Raw genomic sequence first — 23399 nt, forward strand, 5'->3', positions numbered from 1 at the left:
AGATGCAGGTTAGATCGCTGGCCTCACTCAGGGGCTTAAGAATCCAATGCTGCCACAACTTGCAGCATAGTTGTAAACAAAGCTCAGATCTGCTGTGGCTGTGGCTGTGGCTGTGGCAAAGGCCAGCAGCTGCAGCTCCAGCTCCGATTCAACATCTAGCCCAGGAACTTCCATGTGCAAGCGTGGCCATAAAAACAAAGAGAGAGAGAGAGAGAGAGAGAGAGAGAGAGAAAATGATCAACAAGGGTGAAAGTGCAGAAAAAAACAAAAAGTGGTAACTCTGGCAGTTAAACATATATATTAAATATATATGGAATTACAGATGTCATAATTTTTGCTGCAACTATCAAACCCAATTTTAAAAATTCAGGGGGATAGTCTAATACATTTCCTTTATTATATATTCATTTCATTGTTCATTCTTTCTTCCCAAAGACTCACATTTCCTTCTGTTATTATTTCCTTTATTTTAGAAGAATACTCTTTAGTCCTTCTTTTAGGTATGTCTGCTGGTGATAAATTCTTTTAATTTTCTTTCCCGTGAGAGTGTCTTGATTTTCTCCCTTCCAGTCTGAAGATTATTTTCTCTTTCTTTTTTTTTTTGCTTTCTAGGGCTGTACCCATGGCATATGGAGGTTCCCAGGCCAGGGTCCAATTGGAGCTACAGCTGCTGGCCCACACCACAGCCACAGCAACATCAGATCTGAGTCAAGTCTGCGCGACCTACACCACCGCTCACGGCAACGCCAGATCCTCAACCCACTGAGCGAAGCCAGGGACTGAGCCCGCAACTTCATGGTTCCTAGTCGGATTCGTTAACCACTGCGCCACGACGGGAACCCCTACTCCTCCTTTTCAATAGGCAGTCACACTGTTTAGGTTTAATATCTTGGTTCTGGTCTTTTTATGTAATTGTGACCCCAACACAATTTAGTGTTCAAAGACTTTGCAGTGTTATTCTCATCTACTTTTTTGTGTGCTACCCAGAGCCAATCTCAAAACCTGGGCTGTATTCCACCCGGTAGTTTCATTCTCAAATCTGCTGTGTTAATTCTAGTCAGTGTCTCCTGTGAGTCATTTGGGAGTATTCCCAGGACATAATTTGCAAAATCCTTCACCAGCTCCTTTCTCTTCAAAATCCTACCACCGCTCTCTAGTTAGGAGAAGGAAGAGCATCACCTGCCACTGCTGGACACTCAAGAGTGAGAGTGGAAGTCCTCCCTTGGCCTCTCCTGACCTCACCCTGGTGGGGAAATGAAGCCCTCCTCTTCACTGCTGATCCGGGGGTACAAGTTCAGGCTCCTCACTTATTGCCACTACCACTGCCCCAGAGTGCTGACTCCCACAGGTGTGTCCCCCCCAGATGGAAGCTCCAAGTATAGACTCTCCATTCACCCCTCTCACCAGCGTCACTGCAGCTGGGAGAGGGAGAAACTACCTTGGTACTGCCAGGCAGGGAACAGACATCTAGATCCCCTTCCTGGCCGCTGCTGACACCACCCTAACAGCAAAAGCAGTCTGCTCTGCCCATGTGGAGGGTGTCCACATGTGGTCCCTGCTGGTATCACACCAGTGTGAGAAGCAGAGATCAGTCTTCTACCACTGGGCGGAGGGCACAAACTCAGGCTCTCTGCTCAGCTCCCACTGACACCACCTTGGCTGAGGTAGCATCGTACTGCCTCACACATCTACTGCCACCAGAGCAGGTGCAAGTTCAGGCTCCCTACTCTCTCCCTTCTCGGCTTCTGCTGCTACCACTCTGGTGGAGAAATGAATGGACAGCTTTGCTGTACTACAGCAAATGGGAGGTGGAAATCCAAGTTCCTCATTCAACTCCCAAGGACTCTACGGGAGGTGGGGAAATTTCCATGGCCTTTGGCTAAAGTAGAATAGGTATTGTCAAAAAGTTTTTTTGTTCTACCTCAACATCTAGGGATTTTAAGCCATTAGAATATCTTATCACACAGAAGAGCCTCAGAGCCTCAGAGCCTCAAGATTTTAAAGAATATTTTGTATGATGTTTATACTTTGTATATGCTATGCCATTCAGCAAGTATATAAGCACAGTCATACTCAAAATTAAATGATCAGTAAGTTAATAAATGCACAGAACTGTTCCAGAAATGATGTTACTGAATGTAACATCAATATTATATCGAAATCAATGTTACATGGGACTTGGATTAAATTTATTGACTTACATATGTTGAAAATTGAACGTGGAATTGACCATGATAAATCTGGAGTCAGCAAGCCCACATTTTGGAACATGAAGATGAGGTGAGGAAAGCATCTGGGCTAAGTGCCTCTTGGGATCTCTCCTAGGTCAGATTCTTAGTATTCAGACCTCTGGCTCAGATCAAGCTATGAAATGAGCATCCTGTGTTTCTTCTGAGAAGTTTGAATAATCTCATAAGGCTTCTGTTCCTTTGTGCTTCCCTTTTTCTAGGACCTCATAGATGACCAGACAATAGAAGAAGTTTCTTTCTGTGCCCCAGATAAGAACTTTGATAGAGCCTTCTCTTACCTATGTCATGATGGCACAACTCGGCGCTGGATCTGTCGTTGCTTCATGGCTGCCAAGGACACGGTGAGTCTGACAGCATGGATTTCATCATGACGAGCCTCAGTTCACAATGCTCCATCCAGGTTGGCTCAGCCAAGCAAGTTTCCACTACATTTTTATCAAGTTACCTGCTGTTACAGCACTCAGAAGAGCCTAAACTAGTCTGCTTTCACTCCTTTTATTCAAGTAGTTCACATTCTCAGTGAGACCCTACCGCTCTCAGAGCAAAGTGATTGACTAAGATCCAAGGTCATTAAAGGAAAGTAAAAGTGCTCTGGTGATGGTGGCTACTAAATTTTATTTGAGGAGTTCTCATGTGGCTAAGTGGTAACAAACCTGCCTAGGATCCATGAGGACGCAGGTTCGATTCCTGGCCTCGCTCAGTGGGTCAAGGATCCGGCACTGCCATGAGCTGTGGTGTAGGTCTCAGACTCAGCTCAGATCCTGCGTTGCTGTGGCTGCAGCATAGGCCGGCAGCTATAGCTCCAATTTGACCCCTAGCCTGGGAATTTCCATATGCCTCTGGTGTGGCCCTAAAAAGACAAAAAGAAAATTTTTAATTTGAAACTTTCACATTTGATATTTTTCACATTTAAAAATGTAAAAAAAAGGAGTTATCGGAGTTCCCGTCGTGGCTCAGGGGTTAGCGAATCCGACTAGGAACAATGAGGTTGCGAGTTTGATCCCTGGCCTTGCTCAGTAGGCTAAGGATCTGGTGTTGCTGTGGTTGTGGCGTAGGCTGGCGGCTACAGCTCCGATTGGACTCCTAGCCTGGGAACCTCCATGTGCCACGGGAGCAGCCCAAGAAATGGCAAAAAGAAAAAAAAAAGTTTTTTTGTGCTATTAGGCTGCCCTTTTCCTCGTTCTTTCTTATAAAGAGCAGGCCTTTCTTAGACTTCGTTTTCTATCTGTACCTGTTGGCATTTCTATGATACAGGCTTCTCTAGTGTCCACTCTGAGATATATATGTGGCAAAAAAAAATTAAGCAAAACAAGGAACACACTGTCATGTCATCCCTCAAATTCCAAGGTCCTTATCTAATCTTCCTTCTTCCTACCTTTAAAATCTTCTTACATTTGCTTTTAGTATTATGTCCAGGACTTTCAGTTGTCCTTTTCAGGAATAATAAGGAGAAATGAGTCTGCTTCATCTTGCCCAGAATCAAAAGTTTAAGAAAGCTGTATTTTTTAATGGAGCCATTTACCGGATACAGATGAGCAACAGGTGACATGATAAAACATAAAGCATCACGTAATTTGTTTCAGATTTATTTTGTTCAGATCAGACTCAACAACAATAGCTCAAATCTGTTGGGTAAGACAGAGGTTTTCCACAAAGCAAGGGACTCTGGGAAGGGCTGATTCACTAAATCTAATCAAGTACCAGAGCATATAATGGAATTGATGCTCTCCCTCCCAAAAAATCAGGTCGAGAAAACATTCACTCAATGGATAAGATACAGCACCGTATCTCACAGCATTGTCTTTTTAAATAGAAAAGCACTACGCCGTACTTGCAAGGCACCATGTAAAGATTTTGGTTAAAGACTGATAAACAAAGATGATGGTGGCTTCTGCAGCCAGGAGCTTGAGACATGTAAGAAACTCCCCAACCGACTTCAGGTCCATTTATTTGCCAGTCCCAATGCACTGGCATTGAGTTGAGTCAGTTCCCACAGGCTACAAATTAAAGCGGGAGAGAGACCCAAGGACCCACCACCTCAGTGAAGGGACTAACAACCTAGGCTCCCAAGAACTAAAGAGAGGGGGTGCAGCCATAGCTCAGAAGTGACAGCTGCCTCAAATCAGCTGGTACAGGGTGTCACATTTGGCTACCATTACTGGGATCTCCCCTACACAGGGGAAGGATTATTTTTAAGTGGAAAAAAAAGAACCAAAAAAACAGCAACTGAAAACTTAATTACTTGCTTTTATATTTTAAAAATATTTTTGGGAGTTCCCGTTGTGGCTCAGAGATAACAAAACCAACAGGCAGCCATGAGGATGCGGTTCAATCCCTGGCCTTGCTGAGTGGGTTAAGGATCTGGCAATGCCACAAGCTATGGTGTAGGTCACAGATGTGGCTTGGATCTGACATTGCTGTGGCTGCAGCTCTGATTCAACCCCTAGCCTGGGAACTTCCATATGCCACAGGTGCAGCCGTAAAAAAAGAGAGAGAGAGAGAGAGAGAGAGAGAGACAAAGGGAAGAGACAGCGCAGTGGGTCTTCCATCCACAGAGAAGACCGGGAACAGGGGCTGACTTTTACGTTCCCGCCTTCCCCTGGCAGCGCTTATGGTGAGGGGATGATGAGTGGGAATGAGCCTAAGCCCCAGCCACAGGAACACCAATCTCTGCTCCAGGCACCTCGACATGCACTGCTCTCCTCGAGGGTCCTCACCTTCACCAGGCAGGGGATTTGCTTTCCTCACCCCCCCAACCCCCGCCATCGATGCACCTGCAGTAGGATACAATTTCACGTGTCCCCCTCCTTTCCCTCTGCTGCTGCCATCCCACTGCTCCTCTTCTCATACCACATGCGCTCCCCATGTTGGGAGACGTGACTTTGGAAAGATGAGTAAAGACAGAGACCAAGCCCGCATGTCAGCACCCTCTCCTGAGGGCCTCCCTCACACCGAGAGAGACAGAAAAAAAAAGTCCGTTTTGTCTCAGAAATACTCAGCTCTGAAGGGTCTAAAGGTCCCTCCACTAATATACGGGCTGCTAGGAACTCGATGCTGCCTCTCCAAGACACTGCCAGGATTCTGGGATGAGGGCCGAGAGACACACAAAGCAAAGGGGCCTGTGAAGAGAGGACGGGGGAGAACGGGGGAAGGGCTGCGAGGTGGCCACCGGAGGAGACCCTTTCAAGGACAGGCCGCAGGCAGAAATGTAAGAACGACCCTGCAACATTCTCTGGCTATCACATGAGCTCACGATCCAGCTAAGAGTAAGGCTCCTTTCTGGAAGGGTGGGATCTATGAGCCATCCCAGATGTTAGAGGCATAGCTAAAGGGCTGCAATCCTGCCTCTTTCTCCTTGTCATTCCCTTAGCTTGCAAACAAATTTAGAATTGGGGGAGACCTCTGCCATTCTCTTGTCCCAGACCCTTGTACACTGAAGGAATCTGAGGTCTGGGAAAGGTCTGCTCCATGTTCAAAGGACTCAGGCTTCTTCCTTATTGGCCTAGGTCCTCTGTCCTTTCTTTCTTTTTTATTTTTATTGTTTGCTTTCTTAGGGCCACAACCATGGCAGATGGAGGTTCCTAGGCTAAGGGGTCGAATCAGAGCTGCAACCACCAGCCTACGCCACAGTCACAGTCTGGGACCTACACCACAGCTCATGGCAACACTGGATCCTTAACCCACTGAGCAGGGCCAGGGATCAAACCCGCAACCTCATGGTTCCTAGTCGGATTCGTTTCTGCTGCGCTACGATGGGAACTCCTCCTGTCCTTCCGACTTGTGTCTGATCTAAGCATAAGTGCAAAGATCTGGGTTTAAAGCTCTAGTCCTCTTCACTGATGTCTGCGATAATGGAGAATACAGCCATTTCTGCTCTGTGCGTCAATTTTATCAAATATGTAATGGGAAATAATGAAAGAAACACTACCAGCATTTTTAATTAGTCTATAAAGGGTGAATTATTTGGCATTAACTGGTCTTTAAATTACTTTATAATACTATTGTTATTATTATCCCATGTTTACCGCTAAAGCTTTAGGAAGCAGTGATTCCCTTCAAGGCCATCCTGCAAGATTATCCTAATTCACTATAAAAACATCACAGAGGAGTTTCCTAGTGGTACAGTGGGTTAAGGATCTGGCATTATCACTAATGTGACTCGGGCTTGATCCCTGGCCTGGGAACTCCCATATGCTATGGACGTGGCCAAAAACTACAATTAAAATTAATAAATAAAAACATCACACACCTTGTCTTCCTTTGAATTCTCCCTCTCTGCCCCCTCCTTGAATTTTGCCAGCGCACTCTTGAGGTCCTGAGATGTATAGGTGTTGGTGTTGATGTCCAGCCTGTTCAAAGAGAAGCTGAGAGTCAGGAGGGAGGCACCATCGTTCCCGAGACAGACAAGCCCTCTGAGTGGCTGGCCCTCCCAGGCCAGCCAAGCCAGGCCAGCTCTAACTTGGAGCACACTCTCCTACCTTTGCGGGGGGTTAGCCGGAAGTCTAACAGGGTGACCGAACCTTGAAGCTAGAGGAGGAGAGAGCTGAGGAGAGAGCTGAAGAAAGAGCTAAAGATGGGGTCCCTTCATCAAGGAGGAGGAAATGGCATGGGGCAGACAGGAGCCCACCATGAACGCAGAGCTCTCAACCAGCTACTCAAGCAGAACCAAGTCTAGAATGTTTGTGCTGCTCTTTCAGCATGTGCCAGAGGAAGACTCCAAGGAGGACCGTGGGCACAGACAGAGGAAATCACATGTACCCTATTGATATTCTTCTAGGAAAGAGACCAAAAGGGACCTGAGCCCCGCACCCTCGCCCAGGATAGGCATTTGACAAGTCAGTCTCTCTTTACAAAAAGAGGTTGGATAAATTCAGAGCATTAAGACCAATCCCTGGGCACAGAGTACATGCAGGAGGTGTGAGTCAACCTGACAAAGGAATGGGTTTGAGATACCAAGGACCAAAATCAAGGCCAACCACCCTCCATAGCCAGCCTCCAAGATGAAGGAAGAAAGGAACCACGGTGGATATGATGTCAGGAACCTGGCCAAGACCAGAGTGCGATCCTCACAAAGACCCCTGGAGCTCCTCCAAGCCACAACCATTCATCTTGACGGGGGAGAAGGCACTCATGGGCTGGGGGGTGGAAGGCAGGTTTGGCCACCAGTACTTGTTTCAACTGAATGAACAGGGGTAAGAAAAAGAGTGAGACACACAGACAAAGGGAAGGATGGACTGTGGACTGTGCTTGACAAGATGGTCCAGCTGGTGGGGGAGGGGGATCCAGCTATCCCTGAAGATATATCAGAGGTGAAGGAGGAAGGGGCTAATGGGCCATTCCCTGCTCCAGGCGAAATGAGCACATCAGTCTCACGGTCCAAGATCCCAGCAGGCCTCAGCTCTAATGAGAGCTACTCAGTCTTTGATTCATCCTAGAGACCCTTCAGGGGCCTCAGAAAAACACTTGTCTTCTTTAAAACGTAGTCCGCCTAAACTAATTAATAATAGCTAATTACTTCCATTTATTGAGCATTTAACCATGTGTTAGGCACTGTGTTAATCTTGCAAAAGTAATATTTCATTCAAAGCATCACCACAATCCTACAAGGTAGGGAGAGAATCCCTCTGCTGGCAGAGAATCGCCGGCCGCCAGCTGCCTGAGGATGCACGGCCCTGACCTTAGCCGTGAGAGGGAGCGGAGTATTCAGGGCTAAGACTTGAGCAGCATCTCTTCCTTCCTCCTGGATGAGGTCAGGCTTAATCCCATCATGTCTGTATCTGTTTGCTGCCTAAAATCCGCAGTCCCAGGCTACATCACTCATTCTCAGCCTCAACTACATACACGAGTGTGCCCATGTGTGCTTGCACACACACAGGCATACATACAACGACCCTCAGCAGGCACTCGCAAGTCATTGTTCACTGAGAAAAACAGGTAATCGTCAGGAGCGCTCTCACGGTCCCACCACCAGCTCTACACACGGACCCCACCTCCAGCTCGACCCCCTGCTTCCCCTTCTATAGAAGGGATGATGGAGTCCCTGCTCCTATCAAACTGGGGCTCGCGACCCCACTTGCCTTTTTTTTTTTTTTCCCCGGTCTTTTTGCTATTTCTTGGGCCACTCCTGTGGCATATGGAGGTTCCCAGGCTAGGGGTCCAATCGGAGCTGTAGCCACCAGCCTACACCAGAGCCACAGCAACGCAGGATCCAAGCCGTGTCTGCAACCTACACCACACCTCACGGCAACACCGGATTGTTAACCCACTGAGCAAGGGCAGGGATCGAACCCGCAACCTCATGGCTCCTAGTCAGATTCGTTGACCACTGCGCCACGACGGGAACTCCCCCTACTTGCCTTTTCAAGAGCTTCAACTCCCATGCTTACACCACTCCCACCTGCTGCTATCATCCATTTTTCCTTTGACTGGATTATTCCCATCAGCACACCAACGCTCCTCTGACGGCCCAGTCTCTACTTATTGTGCCACTTCCCTGCTCCTGCTCAGAGGACAACTTTATGAACACATTACCTTCATTCACTGTCCACACCTCCTTGAATGCTACTTACAGTGCCACATGCATTCACCTGGATTCGGTTCCCACAGCTCCACTAAGACGGCTCATCGAAATTACCAGTAACTGATGGCCAAATCCAGTGGCCCCCTCACTGATGTCATGTTCCTCAAGCACTCAGCAGCAGGTCAGCCCTCCCTCCTTGAAACACTCTCCTTTCCTGGCTTCTTGTTGCCACCCTCTCCTGATTCTTCTTCCTTAAACCTTCTCTAACTCTTCTTGCTGGTTCCTTGCCTCCTACCTGAATCCTACACGCTGGAACTCCTCAGAGTTCAGTCCTGGACAATCTTTTCTTCTCTATCTCCACACTCTGCCCTAGATGTTTTAAAATACCTAGAAGGCAGTGATGCTCAAATCTGCATCTTTGACTCAAACCTCTTCCCCGAGTACCAGCCAGACTCCTGTACAACTACCTGATATATCTTGGATCTTGACTGTTTAAAAGCCACCCTATACCTATTACATCTAAAACAGAGGTCCAGATGGTTCTTCCTATAAATCGGTCCCTCTCCCGATCTTTTCTATTTCAATAAAGAGTATGGTCAAGTACCTAGCTGTGAAAATCTTAATATGAGGCTTTACTTTGAACCCCCACCCCTAGCATTTTTTTCAACCCCTACAGCTAAAATGTAAGGAAGTCCTATTGCTGCTACCCCCAAATTAAATCTCTAACTCATCCACTCTCCATTATACACCCTAGACTAAGCCATCATTATGTTTTGCCTGCTCCCCTTAAATGGCATTCTGATTTTCTCTGTGCATCTTCTTTTGCCCCTCAATCCATCCTCCACATTCAGAGTAACTACAATGATCTTGCTAATACTTTACGTTAAATCACTCTCCCACTCAAAATCCACCAAGCGCTTTCATTACATTTCTACTGAAAAGAACATCCAACCTGCTCCTCAAAATTCCAGGTGATCTGGCCCCTCCTACCTTTCCAATCTCATCTCATATTAGTCTTCTTCCTTCTCCTACTCTCTAGTCAACCTCAACATTTTCCTGTTTTTTTTGAACTTGACAAAGCCCTTTCCTTAACAAAGCCAGGAACTCTTCTTGTTTCTTCTGCCTGATACGCTCTAATCTGAAACCTGTAAAGTTAACACTTTGCATGACCAAGTGCCCCTCATTCTTCAGTTCTCAGTTCACACATCATTTGGACAAGGCTTTCTCAAAGTATCCTACCTGCAGCGGCCCTCCTCAGGGACTCATCACCTTGTTTATTTCTTCCCTAGGATTTATTACAAGCTGTAATTACCTTACTTGCATGCATACTTACCTCTTTTCCTGCCTGCCTGCCTGCCAGCCTCAATAAAGCGAGCATCTTGTTTCTTTTGTTTACTGGCAAACAGGCACTCAATAGGCACAAACAGGCACTTTTGTAAAATGAATGAATGGAGGCAGTAAATGGTCCTGTCCTGGCCCACTCCCTTCACTATTATACCATATTATACCGGGGTAAAGGCTCAAACCAAGATGGAACAGCTTTATGTAATTTGTCCCTCATCCCTCTAAACAACTGAGGATGAGCCTAAATTGCTTGTTCCAGGGCAAAAAGAAAGATGTACTACGGAGAGGTTGACAGGGATACAGACTGAAACCAGTGGAGACGGCAAAGCCTAACAAATAAAGAACAAGAGGAAACCTGCTGAAAGCCACCTATACACTCGACTCAGGCAGTGCCAAGAGAACCCTGGCAGAGTCTGGGGAATTCTCCCAGGCTTTAGAGTCCGCAGGCATCGTAGCTCTAGGTAGCAGTGTAGCCAGTCTCACAACTAGCAGGACTAGTGGAGAAGTTGCCATGGATTAGTCTATCCTCGTATCTCTCTAGCTAGTGGTTCTTAACTTTGTGGGACTGCCAACTTCTTTGACAATCTAATGAAAAGATGTGGGTCTCGTTCCCCAAAAGAGAATTAACTCAGTAAGCAAAATACTGTAATAATGTTGAAAATCAGCCCTGCTCTTTGACCTCTGTTTCCATTCCACAACCAAAGAGGCGAGAAGACACAGTGAAGCGGAATTAAAGGAGCACAGGATGAGGTCTACCCAGGAGGAGGAAGTCACCACCAAAGGCAACCAGAGAGTCACTGAGCTCAGAGCAGTCAACACGAATAGCACTCTGTCAATGCCTTTGGTTTGCTGTTCAGACAGGTTTGCCATTGCCTGTAAATGCTGAAAACGAAGAGGACATGTCCAGCATATCCTGGAGGCCATTCCAGATCAAAGTTCTCAGAAACATTTCAAAGGAGAAAAGTAACGAGGCAGGAATGAGGACAAATATTCTTCTCTTATGGTGTGTCTACTACAGACCACGTGGATGGCTCTGCCTTCTAGTCTAAAAGGACGGGAGTACCAGACAAAGCAAGAAGTGCTCCTGTAGATGCTCTATGGTCAGGTGTTGGAGAAATCACTTCTCATAATATTAAAACTAATAAACAAAAAGATCCAAGTTAATTACAATTCCTAATTCAATATTCTTAAACCGGGAAAATAACAGGCTTCTTATTCAGAAAATAATATTTGGCTTAGATGTGAAAAAAGATTTCCTAAGTATTTGTGAGACATGTAAATATGTGCGTTTGTGCATGCTACAGATGGAGCAGGGCTGACAGGGACTACAAGAATGAGATGTGACTATTTCTTAGATGGTGCTGAGAAAGTAATCATCATATAACCCGGGTAACTCCAGGTTTGGGCCTAACTGAAAATGAAGATCTTTCCCAGTTTGGGGGGTGACTATTAGGAGGACAAATACCTCCTTACCTTATGTATCATAATATAACATTGAATTTTCCAATAGCAAAACTGCCCAAGCTACTTAACAAGCTACGTTGTGGGCACGTGAACGCCACATGCACAGGATGGACGACCTTCTGCCAGGCATATAAGAGAAAAGACTCAGGTAAAAACTGGATCTCTAAGGTCCCTTTCTGCCTCATATATAACTGCAAAATAATAAAAATTCAAGGACTGAGTAACACTAACCCTGCTCAATCCTGACTGATTCCCAATACTTACATGTATCTCAGAGATATTGAGGCCTTGGTTTCAGACCATCACGATGAAGAGAATATTGCAATAAAGCTAGTGACATGGATTTTTTTGTTTCCCAGAGCATAAAAGCTATGGGTTTTTTGGGTTTTGGCCACACCCACAGCATGTGTTAAGTTCCCACGCCAGGAACTGAACCCACACCATAGCAGCAACCCAAGCTGCTGCAGTAGCAACGCCAGATCCTTAACCCACTGTGCCACAAGAGAACTCCCTGGTTTTTACTGTTGTTGTTTTGGCCATACGCTCGGCATGGAGAAGTTCCCAGCCTAGGGACTGAACCCATGTCACAGCAGTGATCTGAGCCACAGTACTGGCAACACTGAATCCTTAACTGCTAGGCTGCCAGGGAACTCCAAATGTTATGCTTACACCACACTGCAGTCTATTAAGTGTGCAATAGCATTATGTCCAAAAAACATTGTATGTGCCTTAATTAAAAAAAAATACAACAAAACCCAGACAAATCAGGGAGTTCCCATTGTGGTACAGCAGAAACAAATACGACAAGTATCTACGAGGATGCAGGTTCAATCCCTGGCCTCGCTCAGTGGGTCAGGGATCTGGTTGTTACTGTGAACTGTGGTGTAGGTTGCAGACGCAGCTTGGATCTAGTGTTGCTGTTACTGGGGCTGTGCTATAGGCCAGCAGCAGTAGCTCCAATTCAATCCCTAGCCTGGGAACGTCCATGTGCCTTGGGTGCGGCCCTAAAAAGAAAAAAAAAATCAAAAAACCAATTATGAATCAGCATCTACATTCCAATAAAGTTTTATTTATGGACACTGAAATCTGAAGTTCACATCATTTTCTTCCTTCCTTCCTCCCTCCCTACCTTCCTTCTTCTTCTCCTTTTTTTTGGCCACCCTGCAGCATACGGAATTCCCAGGCCAGGGATCAGATCTGAGCCACTGTGGCAATGCTGGATCTGGCGTAGGTTGGAGGCTGTAGCTCTGATTCAACCCCTAGACTGGGAACCTCCATGTGCCAAGGGTACGGCCCTAAAAAGACAAAAGACAAAAAGAAAAAAAGAAAGAAAACGTTGTAATTCAGGACAAAACCCAGAAAAGCAGAGACTATAGATTGCTCAAAAATAAATAATCTGAGCTGGTTATTAAAAAAATAAGGCAAGTCTTACCACTGGAATACTTTTATACTGTAAGAAAGCCTGTTTTAATATAGACTAACAAGAGGAAAAGTTAGTGTGAATCAGACTTTAAAATGCAATTTTATTGTTCACCAAGGAAGTATTACTGCAAAGCAGAAGGCCTAACAGGCCTGTTTTAATGAATAGATGACTCATCTGTAATCAGCACATTAATTGTTGGGATTCAAATGGGTGCTCTCAAAGTACTGGGAAAAGTCGCTTCATTTTTAAAGCAGGTTAAGCATTCCCCCTGAAGCCTTTTTTAAACTATCAATTTGCTTTGCAAACGATTTCTTTCCAAAGACCTTAGAAGTAAACTTCCATAGGACACTGATAAATTTATCACAAATTCTAAGCTATTAAGTCTCAAAAATTTTTAAAGCCACGTGTATCTGGGTTAAGAAACATGACACCGTCGTGATTTTCAGTATTATCAAATCAACGCTACCAGACTCCCAGTTCCTAGAGTTGACACGATACCTTTTGCCTTTTTTCAACCCTTTCAAATTGCTTCGAAACTTGTCCTCATCTTGGAGTTTCACTTCTCTTGCCCCAGTCTGGAGATTCAGCCGCACATGGGACCCTGCAGGAACAGCCTGACCTAAAAGCCAATAAGAGAGAAAGCCTGTGAGATATGATGCTTGGAGGGACAAGGCGATGTAATAGCTAGCAAGGCAACGTGATCCACTGAGTTTTCTCTCCAGCACACATCCCACGCGCATACTCTCCTTCGGCTAATCCCTGCCGGATGCGGCAACGGGGCGAGGTGGAAGAGCCTCTGCACTCCACCAGAGACCAGAGCCCTCCGGGACACCCTTCAGGTCCCGCTCCTGACAATCCTACAGAACCAGACGGCCTGCCATTCCAGCGAGCCTGTACCTTACTACCCTCACGCAGTCAACAAGGCTCCATCCTCCTTGGGCACAGGGACTGCATCACCTCCTTTTTATCTGCCCAGCCCCTAAGCCAGAGCTTGATTTGTAAAAATTGTGGCACTTAACATTTATGACAATGAGTTCCCATCATAGCTCAGCAGTTAACGAACCCGACTAGCATCCATGAGGACACAGCTTTGATCCCTGGACTTGCTCATGGCTTAAGGATCTGGCATTGCCATGAGCTGTGGTATAGGCTGAAGATCCCACATTGCTGTGGCTCTGGCGTGGACCACCAGCTATAGCCCTATTGGATCCCTAGCCTGGGAACCTCCATATGCCAAGGGTGTGGCCCTAAAAGGACAAAAAAAAAAAAAAAATTTATGAGAACAAAGAAGGCAGAAAGAAGAGCCTAGAAGACGAGATGACATAGCAAGTTAAAAAGGCAGGGATCGGAACCAAGAGAAACTAAAAACCTATGCCCACCCATCTTAGAGGAGCTGATCCATTAGGTGGGAAAACAAGTGCTGTGGATGGATGGATTATTCATACACATTTTACAAAATTACCCAAGGATGGTTTAATAACAACTGTGTAAGATCACATACTACAAATGGAATTTTACTTATTCATTCATTCGTGAAACTGATACTGACCAAGCAATTACTACATACCAGGCCACCGCGGCAGTTTCCAGGAATACAAAGAAGAATGTTAATGGCCACAGAGATAGAGAAAATTTCAGGGAAAGGACTCTACAAAAGACTAGACATGTAGGAGCAGAGATGCTGCTTTGACACATGAACTTTGACTCTGCTCTCTCCTGCCAGGTTTTGCCTCGCTGATGCCGAGTTTGATTCAGGAATCAAAAAAGGATGACAATCTGAAACATTTCTTCATGGGGAGCACATGGCACAAGTTCTCTTAGATGATCAAGTAAACTCTGGGTATAAAAGAATAATGATGTAGCAAGGATGCAGGTTTCTTCAGTTCTGGCAGGACCGCAGTGACCTCCAAGTTACACCAGCCACGGTGCCACCATCAGAGAACCAAGGAGCCAGGGGAACACCATGCCAAGACAAGCTGTTCTGTTCCTGCCATCCCAGTTCAGCAGGGAGTTTCTCTATCTTTGCCTAAAAATTAAATAGGAATTTGAGTCCATGAGTTTTGTGCATAACGAGCCACTTCTACCCTCAAACCTAACCAAAATGCTTCAGGGATTTAAAAAAAGTATGTTCAGAGTATAATGGGGAAAACTTGCTATGGGGAGGCTCCCTGAATAAGGCTAAGCTAGGTTTGTTTTGTTTTGTTTTGTTTTGTTGCTTTTCAGGGCCGCCCCCACGGCATAGGGAGGTTCCCAGGCTAGGGGTCTAATAAGAGCTACAGCTGCCCGTCTACACCACAGCCACAGCAATGCCAGATCCAAGCCACATCTGCAACCTACACCACAGTTCACAGCAACGCCGGATCCTTAACCCACTGAGCAAGGGATCGAACCGGCAACCTCATGGTTCCTAGTCGCGCTCATTTCCGCTGTGCCACGACAGGAACTCCTAAGCTAGGGTTAAATGAGGCAAAGAGTGAGACTCAGACTCGGGGAAAAGGGAATCCCCAATAGATGGAGCCCTGCATGCAAAGGCTCAGACACAGAAGCTAGCAGGCCACATTCACGAGGCAGGGAGCAGAGGGGGTCAGAAGAACGGGAACGGCTGTGAAGCACTACTGGAAGCCCAATGTGGGGTAAGAAAAGAAAGGTAATGGCTGAGGAAGTTGGTTCTGGGAAGACATGAGGCCTAATAACAATAAGAACACCAAAGAAAAAGTAACATCTACCCTATTCCTATGACCACAGGGCAGAAGGTAACTTCTTTAGCATTAATCTCATCTCCAAATACAGGAATGGGATAGATTATCTCACCTGGAAGGATCCCAAACTGATGAAACAGCAGCGTATCCTCCTGGCTGAATGAGGCACAGGTCGACCTTGACGTCCTTCTGCTTCACCACCCCCCATATCCAGCTGGTCTCCCAAATCTGTAGTTTTTCCTGCTGAAGGTCTCTTGAATTCATACCCTTCCCTCTGTCCACCCCACCATGGCCCTTCTCCGAACTACCATCATCTCTTTTCTGCACAGTGTGAAAACCTTCCAGATAGCCTCCACTACCTACTCTTAGCTCCTAATCCAACTGTTCTTTACAATGCATGACTTTTTTTCTTTTTTTAAAATTTTACTGGGGTATGATTGATTTACAATGTTGTATTAGCTTCAGGTGTACAGCAAAGTGAATCAATTATACATATATCCATTCTGTTTTCCCATATAGGTTATTACAGAACATTGAGTAGACCTCCCTGTGCCATACAGTAGGCTCTTATTAGTCCTCTGTTCTCTCTACAGTGATACCGTGGTGTAAGTGTGTCAATCCCAACCTCCCAATTGATCCCTCCCCTTGCCACGGTTTCCCCTTTGGTAACCCTAAATTTGATTTTGAAATCAGTGAGTCTGTCGTCTCTGTGTTATAAGTAAGTTCTTTGGTATCTTTTTTTTTTTTTTTTTGTCTTTTTGCCATTTCTTGGGCCACTCCCGCGGCATATGGAAGTTCCCAGGCTAGAGGTTTAATCGGAGCTGTAGCCACCAGCCTACGCCAGAGCCACAGCAACGCGGGATCCGAGCCACGTCTGCAACCTACACCACAGCTCACGGCAACGCCGGATCGTTAACCCACTGAGCAAGGGCAGGGACCGAACCCGCAACCTCATGGTTCCTAGTTGGATTCGTTAACCACTGCGCCACGACGAGAACTCCCTGGTATCATTTTTTATCAGGTTCCACATATAAGAGATATTACGATATTTGTCTTTGACTAATGACTTAGTACGATAATCTCAAGGTCCATCTATGTTGTTGCAAATGGAATTATTTCGTTCTTTTAAATGGCTGAGTAATATTCCACTGTATATATGTACTGCATCTTTTTTTCTGTCTTTTTAGGGTCTCACCCGTGGTGTATGGAAGTTTCCAGGTGCTAGGGGTCAAGGTGGAGCTGTAGCTGCCAGCCTACATCACAGCTCACGGCAACACGAGCTCCTTACCCCACTGAGTGGAGCCAGGGATCAAACCTATGTCCTCATGGATACTAGTCAGGTTCATTACCACTGAGACACGACAGGAAGCCTCACGTCTTCTTTGATATTAATCTATGTCATTCTCCAGCCTTATACCTTTTAAAAACAGCTCTTACTGTTCTTAAAGCTGAAAACCCTCACGCTAGTCAATGAGGCCCTTTAGTATCTACCCCTTCCTGCCTCTTCAGCCTTGTCCACTCCTTATTCCCCAGGCTCTAGGCCACACTGATTTTTTTCCATTCCATGAAAGAACCATGCTCTCCTACCGTGGGCATTCCACCTGTTGTTTCCTTTGCCCAGAAGACTCTTTCCAACCCCAGCCTCCATCTCCTCATCCTTCCAATCCCAGCTACGAGTCACTTCCCCTGAGAGGCATCCTCTACTTTCCCATCCGAGGTCTGGCTGCCCCCTACGGGCATTCACGCCGCCATGACTATTTTTCTTAACAACACTTACCCCAATCAATAGTTCTATTTTAGCTTTGAATTTGTCTAGCTAATATAATGCTCACCATTTTATCCTCATACTTCATCTATCACATAGCCAAGCACACAGTAAATCCTCGATAATTAGCTGTTAAGTGGGAAATTAAAATGAAAGAAGGAAAACCAACTTATCTAGAGGTGTGTAGAAATGACAACAAGGATTTTCACTAGGGCAAGTAGATTCATAATAATTAGCAGTCGTGGGTTTTTGGGGTTTTTTTTGCCAAACCCATGGTATACAGTAGTTTCTTGGTCAGCGAAGCCGTGACACAGCAGTGACTCAAGCCACAGCAATGATAACATCAAGTCCTCAATCCTCTAAGCCACCAGGGAATTCCAAGTACTCATGTTAAGTTATTTTTAGGTGTAATTGTACTAACAATAGTAACAATAATAATAACAGCATCTTAAATTTTCAGACTTTTGATCAAAATTAGAAATAAAAAAGAGATAAAGTCCAAGACTTTAAAAGTTGCAGAACATAACAGGTTATACTGCACTAAGTTGGCCAAGGAAGAGATTAGGATCTTATGTGAATCGATTTATTTTATTTGGGGAAAATTCCAAAATTACTCCCTTCGCATAAGCCACCACAGGGGGCAAGAGCAACCACAATAACATTAACTTAAAATACAGGTTACGCTCATTTAAAATACATGAAACCAGCCACAGAAGCAGTGGCAGAGGCAGCAGAAAACACAGTATTTCAAATGTTTCCACCCCATTGGGAAAAAGGCCAAGTTAGAGAGTGTGATCTGACCTGCTTCCTTTCTAGGGCCTCTGTAAAGGGACCAGAGGACTGGAGAATAGAGCGGAGGCAAAAAAAGTCACCAGATACATGCAGGTAATGTGTTGGGGATGGGGAGGGGGTAAAGAAGAAGAGGACAGGCAGAAAATAATATAGGAATCCAAAGGCAAACAGGCCCGCAAAGCCTATAGTGTCTGCTTCCCTAACACAAGCTCCCTGGGAAGAAGAAATATTGGTAGGAGACTGCAACACTGTCGCCAGTTTTGTTCCATCCACCCCCTTTGCGGTGTGACCTTGCAGTCCCTCCTCCTAGTGGTGGAATGTGTTTTATCATCCTTTGACTTTTTGGCTTGTGACACGCTTTGACCAGCAGGATGTTAGCAGGTGTCCCACAGACGTTTGCAAGGTGCTTGTGTATTTGGCTTGTCTCTTGGAACTGCGCATCCCATGAGAAGAACATGTCCCATTAGCATTCTCATCCAAGAAGGATAAAAGACCCATAGAGTAGACCTGGACCCAAAGTGCAGACTGGAGCTGAGCCCAACCATGGTCAGCTGAGCCTAGCTTATCGAGACTGCAGACGTGTGAGCAAGAATAAATGAGCACATTTCTTTTTTTAACTTTTTACATTAAACTACCTTTAAATGCACACAGAACTTGCCAAAATAGTACAGAAGTTTCCATATATCACTCACACAGCTTTTCCCAACGTGAATATCTTATATAGCCATAGACAATCACTGGGAAATTAATACCAGTAACTAGGAGTTCCTGTCGTGGCTCAGTGGTTAATGAATCCAACTAGGAACCATGAGGTTCCGGGTTCAATCCCTGGCCTTGCTCAATGGGTTACGGATCTGGCATTGCCGTGAGCTACGGTGTAGGTTGCAGACGTGGCTTGGATCCTGCGTTGCTGTGGCTCTGGCGTAGGCTGGTGGCTACAGCTCCAATTAGACCACTAGCCTGGGAACCTCCATATGCCGCAGGAGCAGCCCAAGAAATGGCAAAAAGACAAAATAAAAACCAAAAAACAGTAACCAAACTAAAGATTCTTTTCAGGAGTTCTCCTGTGGCATAGCACATTAAGGATCTGGCGTTGTCATTGCTGTGTTTGATCCCTGGCCCACGAACTTGCAAATGCTGTGGACATGGCAAAAAAAAAAAAAGAGAGAGAGAGAGAGAGAGAGATCCTTTTCAAATCTTACCGGTATTTCCATTCCAAGGTCCTTTTTTGTTCCAGGATCCCATATGGCCTTTGGTTGTTATTTCTCCCTTATTTCCTGGTGTTTGCAACAATTTCTCAGTCTTCCTTTGTCTTTTGTGACCCTGACACCCTTAAGGAATACTGGTCAGCCAACCAAGACTGTCTGGTTCTGTCATGATTAAGCTCAGTTCATGCTACCTTCACAGAAGCACCACAGACATTACGTCCTGCTCTTTGTGCATCATGTCAAAGGGTTTGTGATGTCAATGTCCTATTACTGACGACATTGGCCTTGATCAACTAACAAAAGTAGTTTCCACTGAGCTATGGTAAACAAATATCACGAAACTACCCAACTGTGGACCACAGACTGGCAGTTTCTCAAAACATTGAACAAAGAGCTACAATATGAATCTAGCAATTCTACACCCTGGTGTGTAGACGAGAAAACTAAAAACATGTTCACACAAAAACGTGCATATGCGGGTTCAGTGCAGCATTATTTATAATAGCCAAAAATGTGGCATCAACCCAAACGTCCATGAACTGAGGAATGAACAAACAAAATGTGCTCTATTCATGTGCTAAAACACTATTTAGCCACTGAAAGGAATGAAATACTTCAAATCATTATGCCATACACCTTAAAACTTATACAAATGACATTTATGTCAATCAGATCTTAATAAAGTTGGAATAAAACAGACAGTAAGTTAAAAAAGGGATGAAATACCGATCTATACTGTAACATGGACAGACTTTGAACGCACTGCACTAAGTGAAAGAAGGCAGATAAAAAAAAGCCACATATCATATGATTCCTGTCATATGAAATGTGCAGAACAGGAAGATAAATAGGCACAGTAAATTCATGGTTGTCAGGGGCTAGGGGAAAGGAGGAACGGGGAGTGACCATTAGGGAGTACTGTTTGTTTATTTAGGGTGATGAAAATGTTCTGGACACAGACAGCGGGGACAGCTGCACAATGTTGTGCATATCCTAAACATCTCTGAATTGTTAAAAAAAAAAAATCACGGGGGAAACATTTTGAGATTACATAAATCCCCTTTTTCCTCAAACCTCGGCATACCACGGGGGGGTCCATTTGTAAAAATTCCCACTGTGGGGAGAGTCTAACGGTACTTTTCTATTCCCTCCCTTCCCCACACGTTTATTAACTGAAATTTTACTACAAGGAAAAACTGTGACTCTTTCATTTATTTAAGTATTTATTTTACCAGTATGCTCTCTTGGATATTTTATTCCATGAGTTATAATCCAGTATGATCATTATTTTGTTGCTCAAATTATTTCATGTTCGCTCTTGTGTTTTTTTGACAAGTCTCTTTCCCTTTCATTTTCTTCTTTCAACTATTTTCCTACTTTCTGGTTCCACAAAATGTTCCAAGTTCATCTTGCACTTTCCTTCCCCTAGCCCTGGAATCAACCACTTTTCAAGGAGCCCGACTGTTTGGAAACCGCTATCTGCATGACAGGTGTGCTCCTTACTACGGGTTGTCCTTGCCTCTGGGCTCTGTCTATGGGACAGAGAGAAGAAATTTAAGTATGTGTATACACATATGCATATATATAAATCTATATTTCTGTATCTGCTTGTCTGTCAACCTATTAAAATCTGTAAGTTTTATCCTGGTGTCTCAGATTCCAATCTAACGCCACGGGATTCACTTGTCTCCCTCATGTCCTTATCTGTCACGTCTCTCTTCAATAGTGAAAAAACTGGTTCTAATTACATGCAGTGTTTTCTTTACTGTTCAATTCCAGCATACATATAAAGTGGTTTCAAAACCGCGAGCACATACCCCTGTGAGAAATACATCCACCCAAACAGGCCACAGCGTGTCCAGACAGTTTCTTTGTCTTGAGTTTTACAGTAACTAGTCAAGGGGTTTGTTACTTCACAAGATCACTTAGTTCAGTTCCTTTCGTCCCTTTTACCCGCTTCAGTATGATGATGTTATCAGTTTGTAACACTTGATTCATTTGTTAGTGACAATATTCCATTTTGTGGTCCCCACTCCTCCACATGCTGGTTGTTTAATTTTTTATGTGGGGGCATCTGAAGGGTATGAGAACTATTACTACAGTTCTAAGAGTCGGAGCTATACAAGAAGAAATTACTGTTGTTTTAAAGCTGAGTTTTGAAGTGGTTTGTTTATTGTGGCAATTCATTCCAATGGTCCTGAAACAAGGAAGTTAAAAGTGTCCAATAAAGAGAATAGTTCTTTTTTCTGACATGGTATCATTTCTATCTTTTTAGTGTTAAAATGTCTTTTTATAAAATGAGCTAATGATGATGACAGATGACAGTGGGTTGTTTCTATAGTAAGGCCCTTAACTCAGCAAAGTAAAAAAGTTAGCCTTTGGCCCTCAAAATGTTCTTTTGAAGTTTTCTGGCCCATGAAACACCACAGTGTGGAAACCACCCGTCTAGTCTCCCGATGGTCCCTAGGACATTCGAGGATTATTCCCATTAAAGTGCACTTTAAATGAGTGCATTTTGTGGTATATAAATTTTATCTCAATAAAGTTGTTCAAAAATTTCATTTCTTTGGATAAAGCAGTACTTCTCCTTTGAAGCCTTGAACAGCAATTAGTGCATCAGATAGAGTCCAAGGTGAGAGCAAGTTTCTAGGGGCTAAGAAAAAGCTCAGTTCGAAGCCTAAACACAAACCCAGAAGGACAGTTCTGGATAGGATAGGAAGAAGAAAACCTGAGGCCATGAAACACCGGGCCAGAGGAATCCTGCTGGGACAGGTAGGAAACACTGGCCTGAGATGGAGAAGCCAACTCAGATGCCCATGGGAACCAGGAAAGTAAGAGAGAGGAGTGAGGAAGGCCATTTGTAAGACAACAGGGAGTGGTGAGGGCTGAGGAAAAATAACGCCCCCTCTACAAGCATTCAAATTTTAAAATATAAAAGCCAAACAAAACATATCTATATGCAGAATTCAGGGTACAGCCAATTTGTAACAAGTGGAAAAGGTGTTTTCACCTGTTGACAAATCTTGTCTGCCACAGTATTTGTTTCAACTCACCCCTTCCCGGTGATTGGAAATTTAGCCCTCCTGGGCTCAGAGTGGCAGCATCGTCCTCAGGTAGTGCTCACAATGAGCCTGCTGTGTAGCCTGACTGCCTTGCTTCAGTGGAGACAGGGCCAACTGAAATGCATGCCACAGTGCCCTCGTTTCTGTGTTGGCATCAGATGCCTCTGGAGTCACCTGTCTTTGGGAGGTGTAAGAGGTATGACTTGTCCCCTATAGGCTTCTGCCTGGAAACCTCCCCCTCCAGGGCCTTTGAGGCTCTCTCAAGTCAAACCTGGACGCAAGAGCAGAAAATCAAAGGGCTGCCCTGGCATCGCCTGTGCAGATGAGAGCTAGCCATGCAACCATGAGTACCAGAACGCTGCTACCCACTCAGCTCTTTCACTGAGGACCAAGTAAATTCAGCCAAATTTTTTTTTCCTTTCTGAATCTCCATGCCCTTATGTGTCAGATGACAAGACTTTATCATGTCTGCTTTTGCTAATGTATTAGACTGTTGTGAAGAATAAATGAGAAAACACTGTGTCAATGCTGAGAAAAAGTTAAAAGTGCTTCAGGAAACACAGCCCCAAAAAGGTAATTGTCAACCAGAATGAAACTAAGACATTTTATTTATCAAGGGTATGTGTTAATAAGAGTAAAAACTCCCAGTTACGCCAAGTTTCTGAAGGGCAGCGTCCAGTTATGTACGCCCTCAGCTGAGGTCGACCCCAGGCACACAGTAGGTCACCAGGAAGGTCAGCCTGAATCCCAGCCCCTCGGCCCCACTTCCAAGACCAGAAGAAATAGGAGGAATTATGGGACGAGAAGCATCACCACTCACCTCACAGGGGCCTTCAAGCTCCTAACCAGGGCTGGTCAGAGCTGTGACTTTAC

General features: G+C 44.9%; 1 protein-coding gene across 1 annotated transcript in view; it reads right to left on the reverse strand.

Moving 5' to 3' along the window:
* Positions 1-23399, reverse strand: part of SIL1 (SIL1 nucleotide exchange factor) — a 172619-nt gene that overhangs the window by 66673 nt on the left and 82547 nt on the right. Inside the window, 2 exon segments of the mRNA XM_047778744.1 lie at positions 6499-6598; positions 13499-13619. Of these exon segments, the coding sequence (XP_047634700.1) occupies positions 6499-6598; positions 13499-13619 (221 nt within the window).

This window comes from Phacochoerus africanus, chromosome 4, assembly GCF_016906955.1.
Source record: "Phacochoerus africanus isolate WHEZ1 chromosome 4, ROS_Pafr_v1, whole genome shotgun sequence".
Classification (NCBI taxonomy): domain Eukaryota; kingdom Metazoa; phylum Chordata; class Mammalia; order Artiodactyla; family Suidae; genus Phacochoerus; species Phacochoerus africanus.